General features: G+C 41.7%; 1 protein-coding gene across 5 annotated transcripts in view; it reads right to left on the bottom strand.

Annotated features, from left to right (window-relative positions):
* Positions 1–19,970, bottom strand: part of KIAA1217 (KIAA1217 ortholog) — a 179,808-nt gene that overhangs the window by 7,441 nt on the left and 152,397 nt on the right. For 4 of the 5 annotated variants that reach the window (XM_074157756.1, XM_074157757.1, XM_074157758.1 and 1 more), the window contains 6 exons: positions 13,295–13,425; positions 12,902–13,049; positions 10,742–11,243; positions 9,844–10,015; positions 3,896–4,047; positions 3,135–3,281 (listed from right to left, as the gene is read on the bottom strand). In XM_074157756.1, coding sequence (XP_074013857.1) covers positions 3,135–3,281; positions 3,896–4,047; positions 9,844–10,015; positions 10,742–11,243; positions 12,902–13,049; positions 13,295–13,425 — 1,252 coding nt within the window. The remainder of the gene's footprint in view (positions 1–3,134; positions 3,282–3,895; positions 4,048–9,843; positions 10,016–10,741; positions 11,244–12,901; positions 13,050–13,294; positions 13,426–19,970) is intronic. The other variant, XM_074157759.1, reaches the window with a different exon arrangement.

The following is a 19,970-nucleotide window of genomic DNA, read 5'->3' as shown; positions in this document are numbered from 1 at the left end:
CAGGGAGATGAGCTTGATTTCTGTTTTTACAGATGGGGCGTGAAGGCACACAGAGGTGCTACAAACTACCCAAACTTAAGTAGAAAGCCCATGACAAACTTCGGGCTTGTGACAGTACCTACTTCCTAGTGGCTGATAATCATGCAAGAGCTACGTAAGTCCACTTCTCCCCCCACAAACTGTTACTAAAACTTCTTTGCCACAGTCTTCACTAACGCTCCAGATGGTGACAGTCCCAACATATGGGCTTTTGGACCACTGGCTTCCCAACATGTGTACCCCAGGGCATGGCCTGGAATTTTCAGCCCTTTATCTTGCTATCCTCTTTCCATTTCCTTTGGGTTTCTCTACCCAGTTGGCTCCCAGATCTGGAGAAGCAGAACCATCACTGCCACCACTGTGCAGTGCAGGCTGCAAGTGTTCATCACCAGGATTTCTGCAGGCCTCTGCTGGCCTTCAGTGAGATGTACAGGCAGGACACCTCTGCCAGACAGAGGAATGAGGGAAGAGTACTTGCAGGAGTCAAACACTTCATGACACGCAAGAAGATTATATGCTTATACCATGTATTAGGGAAATTATTTCATTCCTGGCAACTCTCATGAAATTAATAGCCCTGATTACAGATTAGAATCAGGCCTGCTCTTTAAATATTGTACTCCTTGTATGTATTGCATGTTTACGCAAAATCAGAAAAGTAAAGTAACAATAATGAAAAAATCCAGTGCAAAAATCAGGGTGTTGCATTTCTTCTGGTTTTTCTTTACATCCTAGTTGTATGTGTTTATAGATCAAAGTACCTAAGATGACATGGAACTATTAGAAAAAGTAGTTTTGCTCCACATAATACAGAATATGGACTTTCCCCAGTTTACCCATTTGTAAGACCAGTGAAGTGTTTTTGAGTTAGGCATATCATCTACAAAGTCATCCTCAAAGTCCTTCAGACTTTAAGTGACGAAGAAACCACTATTTCCCTTGGTAATTTGTTCTTTTATCACTTTTGCTCCAAAATATCTATAATAGTGTCCAAATACAGTTTGTGCTACAGCCGCTGATTATTATGCCTTTTTCTGCTAGGTTAAAAAGGTACTACCCAAGAAAATGCCTCCACATTGTACGCAAGCGTCTTCAGAACCTGCATATTCTTAACAGCCTTTTACAATGGAGGACACCTGGATACTTAATCATGGATGCAGCATCCCAGTGCTGATCTCAATGATCCTGTACAGAGAGATAAAAACCTCCCTGTTCTCACATCTACACCCAAAGCAGACACTAACTTTGTGGCAACAGCACTGACCAGGGACCTCCTGTCAACTTGTTACGGCAATGCCCATTTCTTTCCAAGACGTACAGTTGTGGTCTGGCTTATATTTTGTTGTTCTTCATGTGGACTTTATATTTCAGTAACTGTATTATGACCATTAAGTGACTGCTATCATCTCCCTGCTCTCATACTTCACTAGTTTGAATTAAGCCAATTTAAACAGTAAGGATTTTAAATATATTTCCAGGCTGTTGACGAAAATACAGAGTTGACACTGGGCCTGTAGCTGATCCCCATGGGATCCGACTATAAACGTCTACATCAAGGGCAGCACTTTGGGAGCCAGACAGCTCCCCATCGTCCTGTGATAGGGTTTTCTTTGTATACTCTGTGGTGCCAGATTTTTATCCGAATGTTGTATGATGTTTGATAAATGACTTACAAAAATGTTTACAGGTATAGAATTCAGTTTAAGCAGTCAAACTTGTTACCTGATCAAAGAGTGTGGTTTGCTTTGACAGATATGTGTTCCATTACACTGTGTTTACTAGCATAACTGTTTAAGTCTGTCCTTTAGTTCTTCACTGCTTGAATCCCATACCTGATTTTCCATTATTCTGCCTGTGACTGATATCAGACTAATAAGCTGGTAACTCCTGGATCAAGCAGTTTGCCTTTTCTAAAACATGGTATTCTGTCAACCTTCTAAAATATAGCTGGTATTTTGGTGTTGGTTTAAAATGAACATCACCCAAAACTAGCATTTAAACATTCATTCCCTGTTGAGCTACCGTGCCTATTTCTCCTCCTTAGCTTCCCTCTTTCCAGACCTTAACCTCCACTTCACTGTCACCGGTTGCAAGGCAGCCAGGTTGCTTTCCTAGAGACAGGAGATGATGTGACAGTTTCACTGCTCCCATCTCTCCTGTTGCTCTAGTCATGAGCACACAACCGGGGGATAAGAGTAAACCTCTGCTCTCACTCCCTGCAAACCAGCTGTCTGAAGCACTGGTGGATGAGAGCTGAGCAAAGGGGCAGAGTGCAGCCATCACAGGTAACAGTTACTGCTCAACATCCATGTCTCCCATTCTGCCAATGGTCCCTGGGCAGCGCTAACCCCCCCTTTTGGCAGGTGGACAGCAGGGATCATCTCATGTTGTGGCAGTGCTCTGAAACACCCCAACCCAGTTAAGCTGATCCACATCTCCCTTCCTCATGTGGGTGTGGAATAGGACAGAGGGTGCCCTTGGGAAGCTGGAGCTCGCTGATGGTAGCTGGAATAGTTGGCTTTTACTGCAACATTGCCATCATTGAACTAAACCAGTCTATGTGCTATCAAGCAAAGGACCAGCAAGAAAGCACTACTTCTATGCCACTGGCAGAGTAATGTACCAAGTCCACAACAGGGAACAGCAAACATTTGTGTTCAAAGACTCTGGGAAACCTTGGACCATGGCACAGAACGAGTGAGCACAACCCGCCAGGAGCAGACCCCATATTCTCTGTTCCCACCAACATTAACACAAATGATGGGCCCTCAGCACCTTGCTGGTCTGGTACTAAGTGAGAAATGCTAGGCCAGGGACAACCACAGCTAATGCACACTAATATTTTATTTGTCCCATCTAACGTGTGTAAGATTCTCCAGTGGTAACCCCTGCATCCTCAACCAGTCTCTCAGCTCCAGATCTCTTGAACAAAATTTGGGTGGTGCTTACAAAACGTGTACCACCCAGTGCAATAAAGCAGGACCGGGTGAAACTGGCAGACCTACTCTCCTTCATGTTCTGAGCTGTAAATTGTGCCGAGGCCCTAGAACTGATATTGGGCACAGCGGTTTTCATGTGCAACCCGAAGGGCATACCTGTAATTCTGCCATTATTTTATCTCCTTCCTCTTCCTCTTCATCTTTTGCAGCTGATACTACGGCATGCCCTGTGCTCCGAGACAATGCCTGATCCTCTTTAGTGGCTTTGGATTGTGCTATTTGCCCAGCATCTTCACTGCATTCCTACAGGGGGATAAGAAAGCACAGACAGACAATACGGTTGAGCCCTCCTGATGCAAAGCAAACACAGAACATTCAACATTACTGCAATTGCCCTGTTGCAAGGTCCCTCTTCCTTTTTAAGGAGACTGCTACTCCATCAGTTCAAAGGCAACCAACACTGCTGATGTGATAGCATGTTCACGGATTAAAAACTGTACTTCCCTCCACTTCCTTCAGGGAACAGAACAGATGGGGAAAGGAAGCCGAAGGAAACTAACTTGCAACATTTCTGTAAAAATGCTCTCAAATCTGAGCTGATCTTCCCCCTCTGTGTAAGGCGTGGGTTTTTTTATTTTTAATCTTCTTACCATCCTAAATGAAAGCAGCGTGTGACTTGCCTTCTACACTGCTAGGAGATAAGAGCAGCAAGACTCCTGTAAACAGAACTGATCAATCCTTACTTGTTCATTTGGCCTAGCAGTAGTGTTTCCTGGTAAGCAGTTTCAGTAGCTCTCCAGAACGTAGCTCTGTCTCAACTTATTTTGTGGTTTATAGGCACAGCCCAAGCCTGGGAACGTTTCTCTGTGCCAGTCACTCATCAACAGTCTAATTGCCTAGAGTCTGAATCATCAAACCTTGACAGCAGCAGCCTCTTTTCTGGCATAGATGACATCTCCTGATCTTGTTGTGGTTAGTCCTGAACCTGGCAGGTAACTGCGCCGCGGAGGTGGAGGAGGTGGAGACTTGGTCAGTTTGTCATTATCCTGTTCTCCATCAGGAATGTCTTCTGCAAGTAAACAGAGTGCCACAAAGTGAGCATTGGTGAAGGAGGGAAAAAAGGTATCTGCATCCCTGACTCAACTGGAAAGGAAAAAAAATATGTCTTAAAAGGTCCTGTTCCTGAATATATATGAATAGAAACACCTTTGGGATTCAAGTGGAAATGCCTTGAACAAAAGCAGATAGTGCTGCACGTGCACAGAGAAACCATGTCACTTCATCCAGAAATTTTCAGCAAAACTCTTGTCCCCCACGTCACTGTGGCTGGGTTTCAGCCCTTGGTGTACAAGTGTGACAGCACAGCACATATCTGCAAATCAATCACTTGTAAAAAAGCATGTGAGGTGCAGGTTCAGCTGGGCACCTGGTTACAGATAGTGCCCCCTGTAGCCTCCTTTGAAAGTGTGGCCAATGATGTGGCAAGACACCAAACCTGGAGGCTTCTTGTCATTCTCAACAATTCTGAAGCAACCAGCACACATTTCTGTTCTGCCTGGGAGGTGCTGCTGGCAAGGTGCTAGGAGAGGAGCTGAACAGTTTTGTCCATCTTACCTTATAGTGGGACAAAACTAGCTAAGTTCAGGCAAAGGCTGAGAAGGAAAATGTAAACGCTGCTCTGGAGATCCCACCTCTCCAGTTCAATGAGTCCTTTCACCCCTGAGCAGGGACCGAACTTGCTTCCCTTCTAAGACAGCATTTGTTTTCACTTTACTTACTACCAACTATTCCAGGAATGCACAAGTTTGCCTTTGAATTATCATATAAGAACCCTATATGTGTATTTTGCTAACCAATGAAGATTCAAATATCAAATCCAATAGCTGAGCAGATCCAGCCCTTGCTTTCTGAGGAGTCTTCCAAGAGAAGTTGTCTGCGTCCAGCTCTGGAGCCCTCAGCACAAGAAGGACATGGACCTGTTGGAATGTGTCCAGCGGAAGGCCACGAAAATGATCAGAGGCTGGAGCACCTCTCCTATGAAGACAGGCTGAGAGAGTTGGGGTTGTTCAGCCTGGAGAAGAGAAGGCTCCGAGAAAACCTTATGGCAGCCTAAAGGGGGCCTATAGGAGGGATGGGGAGGGACTCTTGATCAGGGAGTGGAGTGATGGGACGAGGAGTAATGGTTTTAAACTGAAAGAGGGGAGAATTAGATTAGGTATTAGGAAGAAATTATTTACTGTGAGGGTGGTGAGGCACTAGAACAGGTTGCCCAGAGAAGTTGTGGATGCCCCATCCCTGGAAGTGTTCAAGGCCAGGCTGGATGGGGCTTTGGGCAACCTGATCTAGTGGAAGGTGTCCCTGCCCACGGCAGGGGGGTTGGAACTTGATGATCTTTAAGGTCCCTTCCAACCCGAACCATTCTATGATTCTAGAAGTCTTCCCCGTCATGATGCTTCTCCACCCAGCTGCCACTTCCTCTTCCCCACCGTCACTGGATGGCATTTTTCCCAGCAGCAGCATTACATTGCTCATGACCTGTCCCTATGTGTTTCTGGCCACATGGCAACAGGCACCATATTCACACTGCTGTTTACAGTGTTTATTTTCAAGAGTGAAAGAACGATCTTTCTGCAGCTACTCAGTGTTATATAAACAGCTGGAATAAATATAACCCAGAAAGATAAAACCTTCTGCTTTTGGGATTACCCAGCTGTTCAGGGCTATGTATTCCCTCTGGGCAAGTTACTGCATAACTGCTTGCTCCTGGGGCTGTGGCAGGCTCCTCCGATGTGCCGGCTGGGCCCTGGGGCTGGATGGAGCCCTTGTCTGACCCGGCTTCATCTTTGTTCCCTTCTTAGCTCAAATGTTCTTTGAAACTGCTTAAGCTTAAAGAAATGCTCTGTTGTATTGCTCCCTCCCTGCTTATCTGGGCACTCACTCACAGGATTGCAACAAGACTGAATTTCCAGGTGCACTTTACATTAGACCACTTCTTTGGTCAATACGCACTACTAAGTTTTTTTGTAACATCAGATGAACTGCTGCTGTAAAAACAGAATAATTCTCTCAGATGGTGTTTAGCAGACTATGATGTGGGGCCTGTGCAAATCCCTACTCCTTTTAATGGGCTCAACCCATTGCCCTCAAACTGCTAGTAGCTCTGACTGCAAGAACACCAAAGTTTTTCTCACACTTAGTAAGAGCAAGGCTGGATGAAGGCACAAAGACAAAATGATTGCTACCATCTCTTTCACATTTGTGAGACATTCATCCATCTCCATCTTCAAAATGTGAAATAAAAAGCAGAAACCCATGCAAAAGAAATTGTCAGGGAGTGGCAAGTACACAGGCTATCAAAGGGTAATCCCCTAGCGTCCCTTAATTGGAGTCGTTAAGGAGAGGTCGTGATGGGGTTTGCTCAGAGTCAATGCAACAACGCTAGGCAAGATGCAAAACTTCAAAGCTGGATTTCTATTTTCTTTACTAAACAATTTTATTTCCCCAGTCTAAATGAGAAGGAAAAAAAGCTTTGGAGGAAAAAAACTGAGGAAAAGACCTTATTCTAATACTTTTTTTTTCTTATGGCTGAGTTCTAGCATATTTACATAGGGAAGAGTAAATGGACAAGTACTATTCACTCAGTCGGAGGCTAACCATCATCTAAACCACTACTCTATGGAACCTTCTTTGGTGCCAAAGGGCTTAGAATTTCTGTGAACAAAATGGGAGTTGTTCTTCTCCAGCCACTTCACTGAACTGGGGCATTCTTTAACAGGCACAGCCAGACTGGAATGAATTTCCCCCACCATAAAAAATTGTACTTGCACGAAAATAATCCAACATGTCCTAAGACAATATCAAAATAAGAATGCCTGCCTTGAGGCAGCCTTTGTAGTCAAATAAGCAAACTGCCTTTAATAGAAGCTACTGATCACTCACTTGCAAAAATCAGGGCACTCTCACATATGAAGGCACAAAGAGAGATGAAGGAGCCCAATTTCTAATGTACACAGTAGAGACAATCCCCATGTTTTTCACTGAACAATCTTGATAACAAAGACAAGTTAGAGTCAAGACATTAAAGAAGTATTTACCATCTCATCTGCAAAACTGTGTAAAGTGTGTAATTTTACTTTGTTTTGTGTTTTGCAGGGAGCACAAGAATTTCTTAATTGGGTTCTGTGCGGAGAATGGCTCAGACAACATATTCTGGCAACGTGATCTATCTGGCTTCTGCAGCAAAGCCAAAAGAGGGCTCTGCTAATTTATGCCCAAAATGTTGTGTGCACTATATTAGTAGGCAGGTGGTCTCTCTTTCCTTATGTTGCTCAGTTATCTAGTCTATGGCAGACTGATATTGGAATTTTCATGTTGAATCAGAGGAGTTGGGTGGCATGTGAGGTATTTAATCAGATATTAAGGAAAAGTTTTGCTGTTCCCTTATTTATGTTACTATTACAGGATTCATTATGCACAACAGAAGGCAAATGTCTCAATCTCATCAAATTTCTCCTTAAATCTGCTGGCTACACACTGTGCAAAGTTGTATTCTAGAAGTGGATTAGTTAACTATGCGAGTTACAAAACTTCTCTGTTATTGTGGTCTGCACTTTTTAAGATGTCACAGCTCAGTGCACCCATATGGTATTTATTTGCACTGACATTTCCTATTTATGCCACACATTATACAAGATAATTGTGTTGATAGCCAGTAACCTCACTGAACGGTGCCAGAATTCTAAAATTATTTTATAAGGCTCAACAGATTTATTTTAAACATGTATGTTGTGAAACATCCAAGGAGCCACAACTTGTCAGTGCTAAAGGTGCACCCAGAACAAAATGCTGCATCTGAAAACACTCTCCCAAATTCTATATGAATTTGTGTACACAAGCCCCAGGGCATCGTTTTGCAGCTATTTACAACCTCGGCATGCCAACACCTTGAGTGCAGTGTGCAGCTCTGGTCTCCACAGCTCCAGAAGGACACAGTGGAGTTAGAGAAGGACAAGTGAAAGGAGCCTGGGAGGGAGGTGCTTGGGGGACTGCTAGCAGACTGCAGAAGGCAGCCAGGTTCTGTAGCAGTTTGCAAATGCCAGTGTGGATAACCAGCTGAACACAAATTTCTTCCTATTGCAACCGAGAGAGTCTGTCCTCTGAAAATAAAGACTCCTCATGAGCAGGAGAGTAAGAGTAATGCCCACAGACAGTATCACCCATCACCTCTGTCAGAGACCAGCTGCTGAGCTGGATGGACTATTGCTTAAGTATCTGGGTAAGAATTTTGTAGCTGACTCACGTTTGGCTAATGAGGTAAATCCAAGGTTTGGCTGAGGCATCTTCTCTGTTCCTTGAACTTTGAAGAAATTCAGACGTGGATTTGTATGTTAAATTGTGAAAGAAATAGGACTGGAAGGACACCCCAACATGCTGCTGCCACAAAGTAGGTCTGCCTAGATAATTCTTGATCAATGCTACTCTAAGCCATTCTATCTGGTGATGGGGAACTTACATCCTCCTCATTACCTCATATAGCCTTCTTCAGTGCTTCACTTTCCTTAGCATTATGAGTTTTTTCCCTAATACCTAACCTGGATATTCCTGGTTGCAATTGCCAACTTCTACTGCTGTTCTACCCACACAAAGCACATTTTTAAAGCAATTCAGAGATTGCTCTGTCCTTCCTCAGCCTTTGCTTCCTCATGCTAAACAAAACCAACTCTTCCTTGTTCTGTTCTCCAGAGATTGTGCTTTTTTAGAGCTCTGCTCATTATCATCACTGCCCTCTTGACTGCTTCCTGTTTGTTCAGTCTTCCTTGAAGTCCAAAACATTGAGTTTGGGTATTTCTGTGTCAGGGCTGAGCTGAATATGCTGACCATATTCATGTGTCTTGTAGATATTCCTGTTCATCTCATTATGACGCTGCCTTTTTTTCCTACAGGGTCAGTCTGACTCACGTTCAACTTGAAACTCAGTAGATATATATCATTGTTGTGGACAGCCAGAACACTTACTGTGAAAGTCATGCTCATTCATTCCTATATATCTGTCCACTTCCCCAAGACAACTCAGCTGTGTAGCATCACAGGTCATTTTCAGACCTCTGAGGGACTCACCCAAAATATTGGTTGTATTTATAGTTTAAGAATACGAAGTTAGCAAGGATCATTAAGATCAAATAGTCTGACTTTCCACTTAATATAGGTCAAGGATTTCTTTAAGCAGGTCTTGCATCATGCACAAAACTTACGCCTGAGCAGCCGTTCAGAAAGAAACATAGTATTCCTTAACAATTTGAAGTGGCAGAAAATTCCATATGTTCATAATTCATCTTCAGTGATTAGTTACTCTAAATGTTAAAATTTGACAGCTAATTTTTAATGTGGCTTTTTGTAGCTTCAGCTTCCAATTGCTGGAACTTGCTGGAACACATTCTCCAAAGTGAAAAGGCCTCCTTACCCTCAGAAACCTCAGGCATGTCTTGATCTCCTTTTGATAACAAATATGTCTACAAAAAGAGCTTTTTAGGTTTCTGATGGTAAGATCAAACTCTTTGTGGTTCTTTCCAGAGCTCTCTGTAATGCTAAACTTCTAAGTGCAAAATCGAACACAGCATACTAGATATAGATATAGTATAGAATACAGATACTCTCATCTCTGTCAAAAGCAAGCTGTACTCTTACCCTCCTGCTCATGAGGAGTCTTTATTTCCAGAGGACATGCATTATTCCTCAGGGACATACTCACAGATATGATTGAGAACACAGAAATCTGTAAACTAAAACCATTCTAGAAAGTAGGAAGAATAACCTCTCTTTTCAAGATATGCAATTCTTTAGCACCATTTACTCTAGCAAACCTTACCTGAGACTTCTAGCTTTTCCACTGCATCCCCTTTAGGGGGTTGGGGAGGCATCTCCAGGTTAGGAATTGATTTCATTATATTGGCCTGGGCCTCTTCCAAGAGCTTTTCAAATTCCTTTCCGTTATAGTGATCGAGGTTTTGTCTTTTCTCTTCCCATTTCTTTTCAGCTTTCTAGACAAAAACAGTAAAGCACCTATTTACTGCTCTGATTTCTGCCATGATCACTTACTTTAAAAAAAATCCAAGTGTAAACATTATAGGTCGCTATGGATAGATTCTAGTCAGCAACTAGAGGAAATATATTAACACTAATTGTACACTCTTTCTGACTTCCATTGTGCTAGACGTGGCAGAGACACACAACAGACTGACAGTGGCCACTGCTCACTAAAGGAACAAAGGCAAAATTTAAATCTGGGTCACCGTCCTACTGCATCACACTGGTGATAAAGTGCATGTCTGTAATAAGATGTGAGAGTTCACGTGTGGGTTTTCTCAATATCTCTGCGTGAAACCACTGGAACTTCACACTCTTTCACTTTTACCTCTCCATAATGAGGGACATGGAGATTTAAAGAGTGAATGAAATCCACGGATGCAAGTGTTGCCAGAGAATCATATGCTATTGTTCAAAAATAAGGTATTTAAAAAAGAATTTTTACATTTTTTTTTTTTAAATAAAATTTATTTTAAAAGCACAGTTACTCATTTTGGTTACATGTTATTATCCTGTTGCACTTAAAATCAGAGGGTATCTTCAGAAGTGCACGGTGTAGTTGGGCGTTAAGCATATAAATCCCCAGAATGCATTTGGAAAATCCCACCTGGAGTCTCAAGAGTGAGACTGAGAGCAAAGACCCAAAGAGAGGACAACTGTTTGAGTAGAATACACTGTACCTCAATTGATATAGCTCGGTTTCTGGTACTTGCACTGTGAATTTCCTCAATGAAAAGACTTTGCATGGTGTTGCCATTGACAGAGACCTGTGGTGCTGGCGTGGCTTGTGTGGGCTGGGATCCTGCTGCAGGCTCTTGCGGGGGGACTGGTGGGGTGGCTGAGAGGTGGCCTCCCGCTGGCACACCTTCACTGTGGCTGGTTGCAGTGGGTGAACCTTGGGCATGGTTGACCAGGGCTGATGAGTGCTGAGACTGATGGATGACAACAGGTGAGCTCTGCACATGATGGACCGTCATTGTTGAGAAAGGGACAACTTCTGATTTGACTGATGACACCTGGGACTCTGACGTGATTGCTGTGAGGTTTTGCTGTGTGTGTCCCTGGGTGTGCTTGAGCTCCTCCTGGTTTTTCAGAGGGTCAGCTGCAGTGGCCTTTTCCATAGCAGAGTATTGCACGGCTTGGGATGGATCCACACCCCTCAGCAGTCCTTCTGTAACGTGTCTGCCCAGCCAAATTGAACACAACAGCATGGCATGTGGTTAGATACACGCCAGTCATCAACAATACTTGACGATAAACTTTTGCAAGGGAAAAGCACTTATATCAAAAACATCAAAACGGTGTTTTTTGCTTCCTGATGCTCTCAGTGGGGTGATTTTATAGCTTTCTCTCAGAGTCAGGGACTCAGCCTTTTAAAGAGGCCACTCTAATTAGGATGGCTTTGCCTTTTAAAATGTTTACAGACCTTCATGGATGTACTGGCACTTTTTGACCAAACCATGAGTTGCAGTGGGTTGATTTTAGGGGGAGAATGGATATCAGTTGACTTAAATTCTATCCACTGTAACTAGCTAAACAAGATGTTCCTGAACTCTTAGCACAGAAAGTGGTAGTTACACAGAATGTGAAGGAGCAGTTTGGCATATTGCCAAAACAAAGCCTTCAAATGATACTTCAGGAAAGTCCTGTCTGTCAAGAATTTGGGGTAGAATGAGCTGAGGATGTAACAAGTCAACTATTTCTGGCAGCTAGCTGTGAAATAGCTGAGCTTCAGAGTGTAGCTAGCCATCAAATGCCATCAGTTTTTCCATTACTGAAACAGACTTTATGAGGCTTAATACGTAATTTTGCTGCAAAAAACTACTTTTGGAAAAGCTTTGGCATGCATAGCTTATTGGTTTTTTTCCCAAACAGGGTGAGACAGGAAATAACTGTAGTCATTTTTAAGAAAAGGAAACTAATATGAAAGGATATAAATGTTTATCTCCATGGAAAAATAAGTGACAGCTCTTAGAAGACCTCTTACATAAACCATTTTATCCATCTGCCAGTACTGGCAAATCCATTTTACATATGCTCCAGGATATATGGAATGACATGCCTTAGAATAATGGTCACAACAACAGGCTTATGACTTACATTTTCTTATAATTGAAGTAAAATTGAGATCACCAGCACTGACAGTCTGGCCTGATTCACTAGTGTTGAGTAGGAATTAAATCCAATGCCTATTGCTTCATATAAATCAGCAGTCATTTGCTGCTCATATTTTCTGACAAACATAGCTAAACACTGGCACTTAGTGGACAGAAATGTTCTCTAATATTTCAACTTTCTCTAACACATCTTTCTTGCAGAAAATACAATAAAGAATTTGTATGAATTCATAAGCATATTGAAAAATACTTCTTTCTTTCAGAAGTTTTAGGATATCTTTCTCCACTTAGAATCTTTTCCTGTTTTATTTCTTACTGTTAGATTTTGGGGATGCATGTTTCAGTGTCAGAAAATATTTCTATTAGCTTAGATTGCTGCAAATACCTACAGTTAATTAGCTCAGATATGGGACTGATGCCACTCTGTCAGCTTTCTCAACGAGGTACTTCCCAAATCTGGAATTGTGGAGTTCAGAGGGAGCTAGTTTCAATCACAAGACCTCAACTACTAGGGCTGTTGGTCAGAACAGAACCACTGCAGAGAGCACAGAAAAGGCTAATTTGATTTCCCTTGAGAGGGTTCAAGGAAGAATTTATAAAATACCGCACGCAAGTTGCATCTCTCAAAATTGCCTGGGGACAGGGGGAGAACACAAACCCGAAAGCTGCTCCAGCCCTGCTCGAGGAAAGTTTTTAGTTTTGAAGAAAAAAAAAAAAAATCACCTCCTGAGCATGGTAAGGATATCGGTCATGCTGCGCACACGTTTCAGCAAGCTGTCTAGCTTGTGTGGTTCTTCCTTTAGGAACCTCACGGCTTCTACCTCAATCCGCAGGATTGCACGCATTTTATTCTGCAATGTTGGGAAATCTCCTGCAAAGACAATAACTGTGAAGCTCAACAGGAAATTATAAAAGCCCTGGGGAGAAACAGATGATGGGCTGAATGTTAAAGAGTTGAGTGTCTACCTCTCTCCAGGGGCCCTGCAACAAGCTCCTCATGCCCAACTTTAAATCTTTTAGGAAGTGAAAGTTAACGTCCCCAGATTAAAGGCAAAACTGTTCGCAGCCACTGTGGTTAAAAGAAAAGAATGAAAAGTAAAAATGAAAAGTACATACCCTTCAGGGTAGCAACAGCTTCTCCCACTTGACGCAAAAGAAAGGCTCCATCTTCAACATCTTTCAGTGTAACTGTCTTGCTGGAAGCAGTGGAGTCTCTCTTCAGGTCTTCAACAAATGCCTCCAGCTCACTGGCAAAACAAAAACAGCGGACATAAAATGTAAGCAGGACTTTCACATTACAATCAAATATATGTAAATGAATAGACTAAACTAAACCAGAAACTTCAACTGTGGCATCTTATAATCTGACACCACAGGCTGAAAACACAGCTGGGTACCCATGTAGGGAGGTGAGGGTGCTGGACACTCACAGTCACAGCGTAGGAACAGGCTTGTAACTAGCCCAAGCCATTGATTTCTGTGACAGGCTGCAGATGTGCAGAGCATATTGACCTCAGGGCAGCTGCGCTACAAAGGGCAGGTGGAGTGGTGAAACACATCTAAGAGACAGCCCTCTGGGGATGCGAATCCGAGAAGAGTACAGACACACTGTACCGCTACATCCGGTACTGGTTTGCACCTTGCATTTTCTCATTGGTGATGACATTCAAAGGAATGCCCAACAGTGAATTAACAACTCAAAAACTGGCACTGACGGCCCCTTGGTGCAACCCTGTTTATCAGGTCCTGATGGACAGAATACAGGGTCCTGTTTCCACAAACAGTCAGACCGAAACAGCAACTATGCATTGTGTGCAGCTCTCATTCAGCATTTGGATTCAAGAATGAATCACTTCAGATGTTTTCTCCAGCCAGTGCTGTCCTGTGCTTCCTTTGGCTCCCTCTGGTGCCTCTTCATCACCTTTCCCAATATTTTTTCCAGTGCTTTCATACTTCACATACATTTTCACAATCCTTCAGACACATAAACTTTATTTTTTTTGGGGGGGAGGAGCCATTTTTTTTCCATTTAAGGTTGAGGCCACATTGCTTTAGCTGGAGTTTCCACACGGAAGCTTAAAATTTTCTCAAAAAAGCCTGAAATGTATTATGTGCAACTATACAAACACCCAGGTGAATACCTAAAACGGATCATCTCTTACATATTTATTCTAAGAGAAATCCACCTCTATTAAGATACCAAATTCACTAACAGTAATATTCTGAGAAGCAGTTTAATTGTATGATAGAAAACCATTCAACACAAACTCTGAACTGACAAAATGGCTACTCATTTTAACCTAATTTTGGGCTTCATTTCTTGCATCCACTCAGGTAGTAGTTTTGCAATGGCTGTAACAGAACCAAGATACAGGGTGATTGCCTGAAAAGGGGTAGGGGAAGACTGTTTTCTGCACCAAACACGTCTCACATTTCCCTTGTGCCAGCACTGCCACACAAATCCAGCAGAAAAATACTTATTCTCAGCCAGATCACTTCCTAGCTCCATCTCCATGGATAGGCAACATGAGGAGGGAAGGAGAGGAGTAGGTGGCCAGTAACAGCATAAAAAGGAGAAAATCCCTTGCAGCGCCATTCCACATTTAGGTCAATTTAAAGTGCAAGCACAGTCACACAGAACAATAAATGGCAATACAATAGTACTTCTGATATACAGAGAAACAGATACAGTATCAGGATCTGAACATCATCAAATGCACACAGCAGAGAGTTCATTTCAATCCAAAGACTAAGAACTTTAGAAACTATAAAACAATTTTGAATTAAGAATCATAAGTTACTTCTGAACAAATCACAAACAAATGGAGGTAAATGATCCTGTTCCCATTTTAAGACCACTTCTCCCAAAGACTCTCTCTTGAGAAGGACTGGCTGTCACGATTTTCACTAGCACAAGCATACTTGCAGGAAACAATCCAAGGGACCACACGATGGCAGCAAGGGAACGTTTCTTGGGGTATTTTTCCAGTGGAAGAGGCTCCGATAATGTAGATATCTGCTGTCTCTATGTCTGTCTGCCTTTGCAATAAAAGGGCACAGATATGGTCTAGGAAGGAGCTGGAAAAAGAATTTGGCTTTCTGTCACTCACTACGGTGCAAAGGCTCCTGCCCTCTGGAATGGTGCTTTGAAGTCATGCCATCTTCCCTACTCTTAATGCCCCAACACAGGCACTGAGGCTCGGCAGTGCTACTTTGGGAATCACAGGGTACTCACCCACCCCCCTTTGTAGATCAACACTAGAAAAGCAGCTTCTTGGGTATTGGCATCCACTAGGCAACAAAAAAGTCAAGGCCAGAAGCTTAAATTTGCTCATGGGTGGAAGGAAGAGACAGGAACAAACACAGAACAATGTTATGATATTTTGGTAGGTGTATGATTGTTGGAAATACAGGGATAAAGGAAAGACTTTCAGGTAGCAGACAATGGCTTTCTTTCCCCTTGTTCTTCAAGCAGAAATGGAAGGGTCATCATAAACCCCTTTGATTCCATACAGTGGTATTATCAAACAAGACAACTGATCCTGAAATTACTCGGGAGATACCACATTACACTGCCTCGTGTTGCCAACAACAAGGGAAAAGAAACTTCAGCCCTCAGGAACCAAAGTTTGAAATAGATCCAGCGGTCTCCAGCATTTCTTTTGTGTAACTGGGGAAACAACTTGGCTTTATAGATTGGCCAGAGCAAACCCAATTAACAAGACACTCACCTTAATGCAGTTTCAGAAGGCTAATACAAGATAAATCATTTTTCTGCAACTATGTTTTACATAGGGCAACTGAGCAAAACTCTTATGCTGATATTTTTCTTTAGGCAAAAAAGCATCATAGGATCTGACTCAGGCTGCAGTATCAGTAGAACAGGTCACAAAGTGAACTAATAAAATTGATAGTAACAAATCACCCAGGGCAGATGATATTTGCCCTGGAGTTCAATAGCAACTCAAGGGTGAAACAGTCGAACTATTAATGCTAAGCATCTAACTTGATTAAAATTGTTTTGGCACCAGAGTAGTGGGAAGTGTCATAGATGATACAAATAAATTTTTTAAAAGGGGATGGGGCTATCCAGGGAACTATACTCTAGTGAGACTGACACCCAGACTGGTGTAATTGATAGATACCAAAATAAAGAATAAACAATAAAGAATTAGTGGACCAGTGGAAATATGCTGTGTTAGGGAGGAATTAATGCGATTTGTGTAAAGAGAAGGTAAGTCTCAAAAATACACAAGGAAACGACAAAAGCATGGGAAAAGCTATAGCCCAAAACGCTTTCAGCATGGTATTTCAGCAAAAGCTTTCAAGAAAGCAAAGTTGCCATGGGACAAGAGAGGAAATTCTCTCATGGATAAAGTGCTGGAAGTAAAGGGAAGGGATCAATGAACAACTTCCTCAATGAATGCAGTTTGCTGGTGGGTTCCACAGGGATCGGTGCTAGGGCTGGTGCTTTTCAACATACGATAAATTATTTAGGAAAGAGGATGAATTGTATAGTTAAAAAAAAATCTCAAAAGGATCTTAAAATATTCAGGGGAATGAAAATGAAAGGTGACTGCAGAGGGCGGCAGATGGGCCATCTGATGCTAAGAGAAGGGCCACAAAGATGATCAAAGAACTGGGAAGCCTGCCACATGAGGGAGAGCTGAGAGAATTGGGTTTATTCAGCCTTGAGAAAAGAAGGCTTAGGGAAAACCTTATCACTATGTTCCAGTATTTAAAGGATGGCTACAAAGAAGATGGAGGCTCCCTTTTTCATGAAGTCACATGGAAAAAAGGAGGGGTAATGGGTACAAGTTACTTCTGGGGAAATTCCAATAGGACACAAGAGAAAAAAATTTCACAATGAGAACAATCAGCCATTGGAATAATCTCCCCATGGAAGTTGTGGATTCCCCAACACTGGAAACTTTTAAGATTTATGTGGACACAGTGCTGGGCCATATTGTCTAGACTGTGCTTTTGCCTAGAAAGTTGGACTGGATGATCCTGGTATTCTGTGATTCTATGATAACTGACCAGGAAAAAACCCAAATATTAAATTAACTCCTAATAAATGTAAAGTAATGCTCATGAGAAAAGGAAAAATAAAAACAAATCCAACCCAACCTGAAGCCAACAAAGTCTCAAATACAATAGTGAATTTTGAACTGATAATCATCCCTTATGAGTGAGATGTTGGATTTGTAATGGAAAACTCACGTGGAACATGAGAACAGGAGGATCATCACCCCACCACAACATGAAGTCATGGTGTGCCTACCTCAGATACAGCCATTGCAGGGCTCTCCTCTCTCCCCAGTCCCACCTCACAGATGTACAGGAGAGTAAAAAGGGCATACAGAAAGGCAGCAGGATGACCAAATGTATAGAATGGCTTCTACAGAGAAGTAACTAAGCAGACCAGAATTTTTGAGGCTGGAAAAGGCATGATCAGAAAACAGAGTCGGGGAGCATCTGTAACATCACAACTAGCATGGAGAGGGTGAATATTCTGCCATGCATAATTTAAGAGTTTGAGGATTGATTGACAGATGAAAGATTCAAAAACAAACAAAAAGAAGTTCTTTCTACTCAAATAAGAATTACTCTATAGAATTCATTGTGCCTAGATGCTTTACACAACCAAGTTTACATAATTTTTTAAAAATGCATAAGTTCATGAAAAGTAAACAAACCATGCATAGTTTTTGCATATGAAGATACTATCTCTGACATGGAAGAGAGCTACGAGTCATTAAAAGCAAGGAGACGCGCGCTGAGCATTTTGCCATGTTCTTATATCCTTTCCCAAGTGTCTGCTATCAGTGGCTCTCCAAGACAGCTAAGTGGAGTTTTGTTTCTACTGAGCACAGTTATTCTTATAAAAGAAGTCTGATACTTATCCTAACAAAAATATAAATTGTAACTTACTATGGATCATATCCAATTAGACAGCTTGGATGTGGCTACAATTTAAATACTGTGCTTATAAAACCACCTCTATTAAAATGCTTATAATGATCTGCAACATACAGTAGTCATACCTGTAACATACTCCTCACAACATAAATAATTCATTAGTCGATGTGTCACATCATCATAAGTTGTCCTTGGTCTGCTAAATTTTAAGGCGAGCATCTACAACCCCAAAAGTGTCATATATGACATCTCTAATGTTGAATCAAAAGACTAGACAGAAAAAACCCTACCCAGTTAATTCTGAGTATGTATTTACTGTTAGAAGTGTGAATAAACACATTTAATAGCGTTCCTTAGATTTCACTAGGTATCTCTGAACTGTAATCCTGCTACAGCTATGATACACGTGGGCATGCTTTTGTAGGCACCATCACGAATAGCTGCTCCACAGAAAACATACACTGACATTTCTGCTGGTTACAACATGAAACCACCAGTATTTTTATTTTATTTCCCAGCAATAATCTTCAGAATTGCAGAAAGGAGAGCTTTTTAAGCTGAGATTTACCACTTCAGAGTAGTAAATATACTTTTGTAAGTGTTGCAGAAATCCTTAAGCACCCTTGTCTTGCTTGAAGCCAGTCTATGATTTAGTCCTATGATTTAGGAAAGGTCAAAAGGGCAACAGTTGAAAGACTAAGAAATGGTAATTTTTTTGCTCTGTTGTTTTGCATTTGTTTATACATCGGCACTGGGATCAGCTTAAGTGAAAGCGCCTACGTAGAATGTTAACCTTTTTCTGAACACTGCCAGTGATATTTGATGTGTAATTTTGTAACGCATGCTCTTCATTCTTAACAGCCATCAGCTGTTGAACTGAAAGCATTGCTATCAGATGGGTTTTTTCCTTTGTGCTGTGATCCTGCAAACATGCAAATGCATGACAAAGAAATCTCATTGGCGAAAACTGATGAAAAAAAATCTGTTTGCAATTTAGTGTTTGTTTCTAGCATGTCTCTAAAAGGGTTGAACTAATGTTTACAACCTATGAACGATCTAAGAAAGACACTTTCCTGTAACATTAACAAATGAAGTAGCACGGAAGCAGCTGAAACTCTGTGGACAGAAAAAATTCCAAACACTGATAAAACAGAACCATATTGCAATCAAAGTCGTATCCTAAATGAAAAGCTCTAACAACTAATGCCATCTGCACTTGACCTCACTCAGCAACCGTTTTATGAGGCAATGCGATAAACAGCCATCACACAAATTGCTCTTTTCCACAGAGAACAAACAATCTAGAAACCAGGCAATGAGGTACACATGAATAAAGTGAAGAACAGGAAACTAATTACTTAAGACTACACCACAATGTTATTTAAGACTACAAACCAGCTGACAGGATTACATTCACCAGGGGCTATTACTACACATTAAACTTTTCTTCACAGAAATCATATACTCCCTTAGTAACATTCAAATTTGCCTTTACAGATGCATCATTTTAATAACAAATCTTATTCATCTGACAACACACTAATCAACAGGAAAGATTCACTCCCTTTAGCTGTCAATAACTGTACTCCTATGGCTCTTCAATCATCATTCCCAATGACAACCCGACTATAAAGTTTCACTCTGTTATGGGGCAATTCTTCAAGTGTGAACTAAATGCAGTAATGAGAAATAATTAGTTATATAGCACCTTACAAATGTGTTAGAAGTAGTTAAATTATTTATTGATTTCAGCTTCATCTTGCCTTCTGCTGACTCTGAACATGGACTAAAACAACTGGATCCCACCAATCTTGGTAGGCCAAAATTTTGGGGAAAAAAAGTCTTACAAAGAGACTTTACACAAAAACAC

Source organism: Numenius arquata, chromosome 12, assembly GCF_964106895.1.
Source record: "Numenius arquata chromosome 12, bNumArq3.hap1.1, whole genome shotgun sequence".
Taxonomy (NCBI): domain Eukaryota; kingdom Metazoa; phylum Chordata; class Aves; order Charadriiformes; family Scolopacidae; genus Numenius; species Numenius arquata.
Note: the sequence above shows the minus strand (reverse complement) of the source record. Positions and strands in the feature narration are given on the sequence as shown.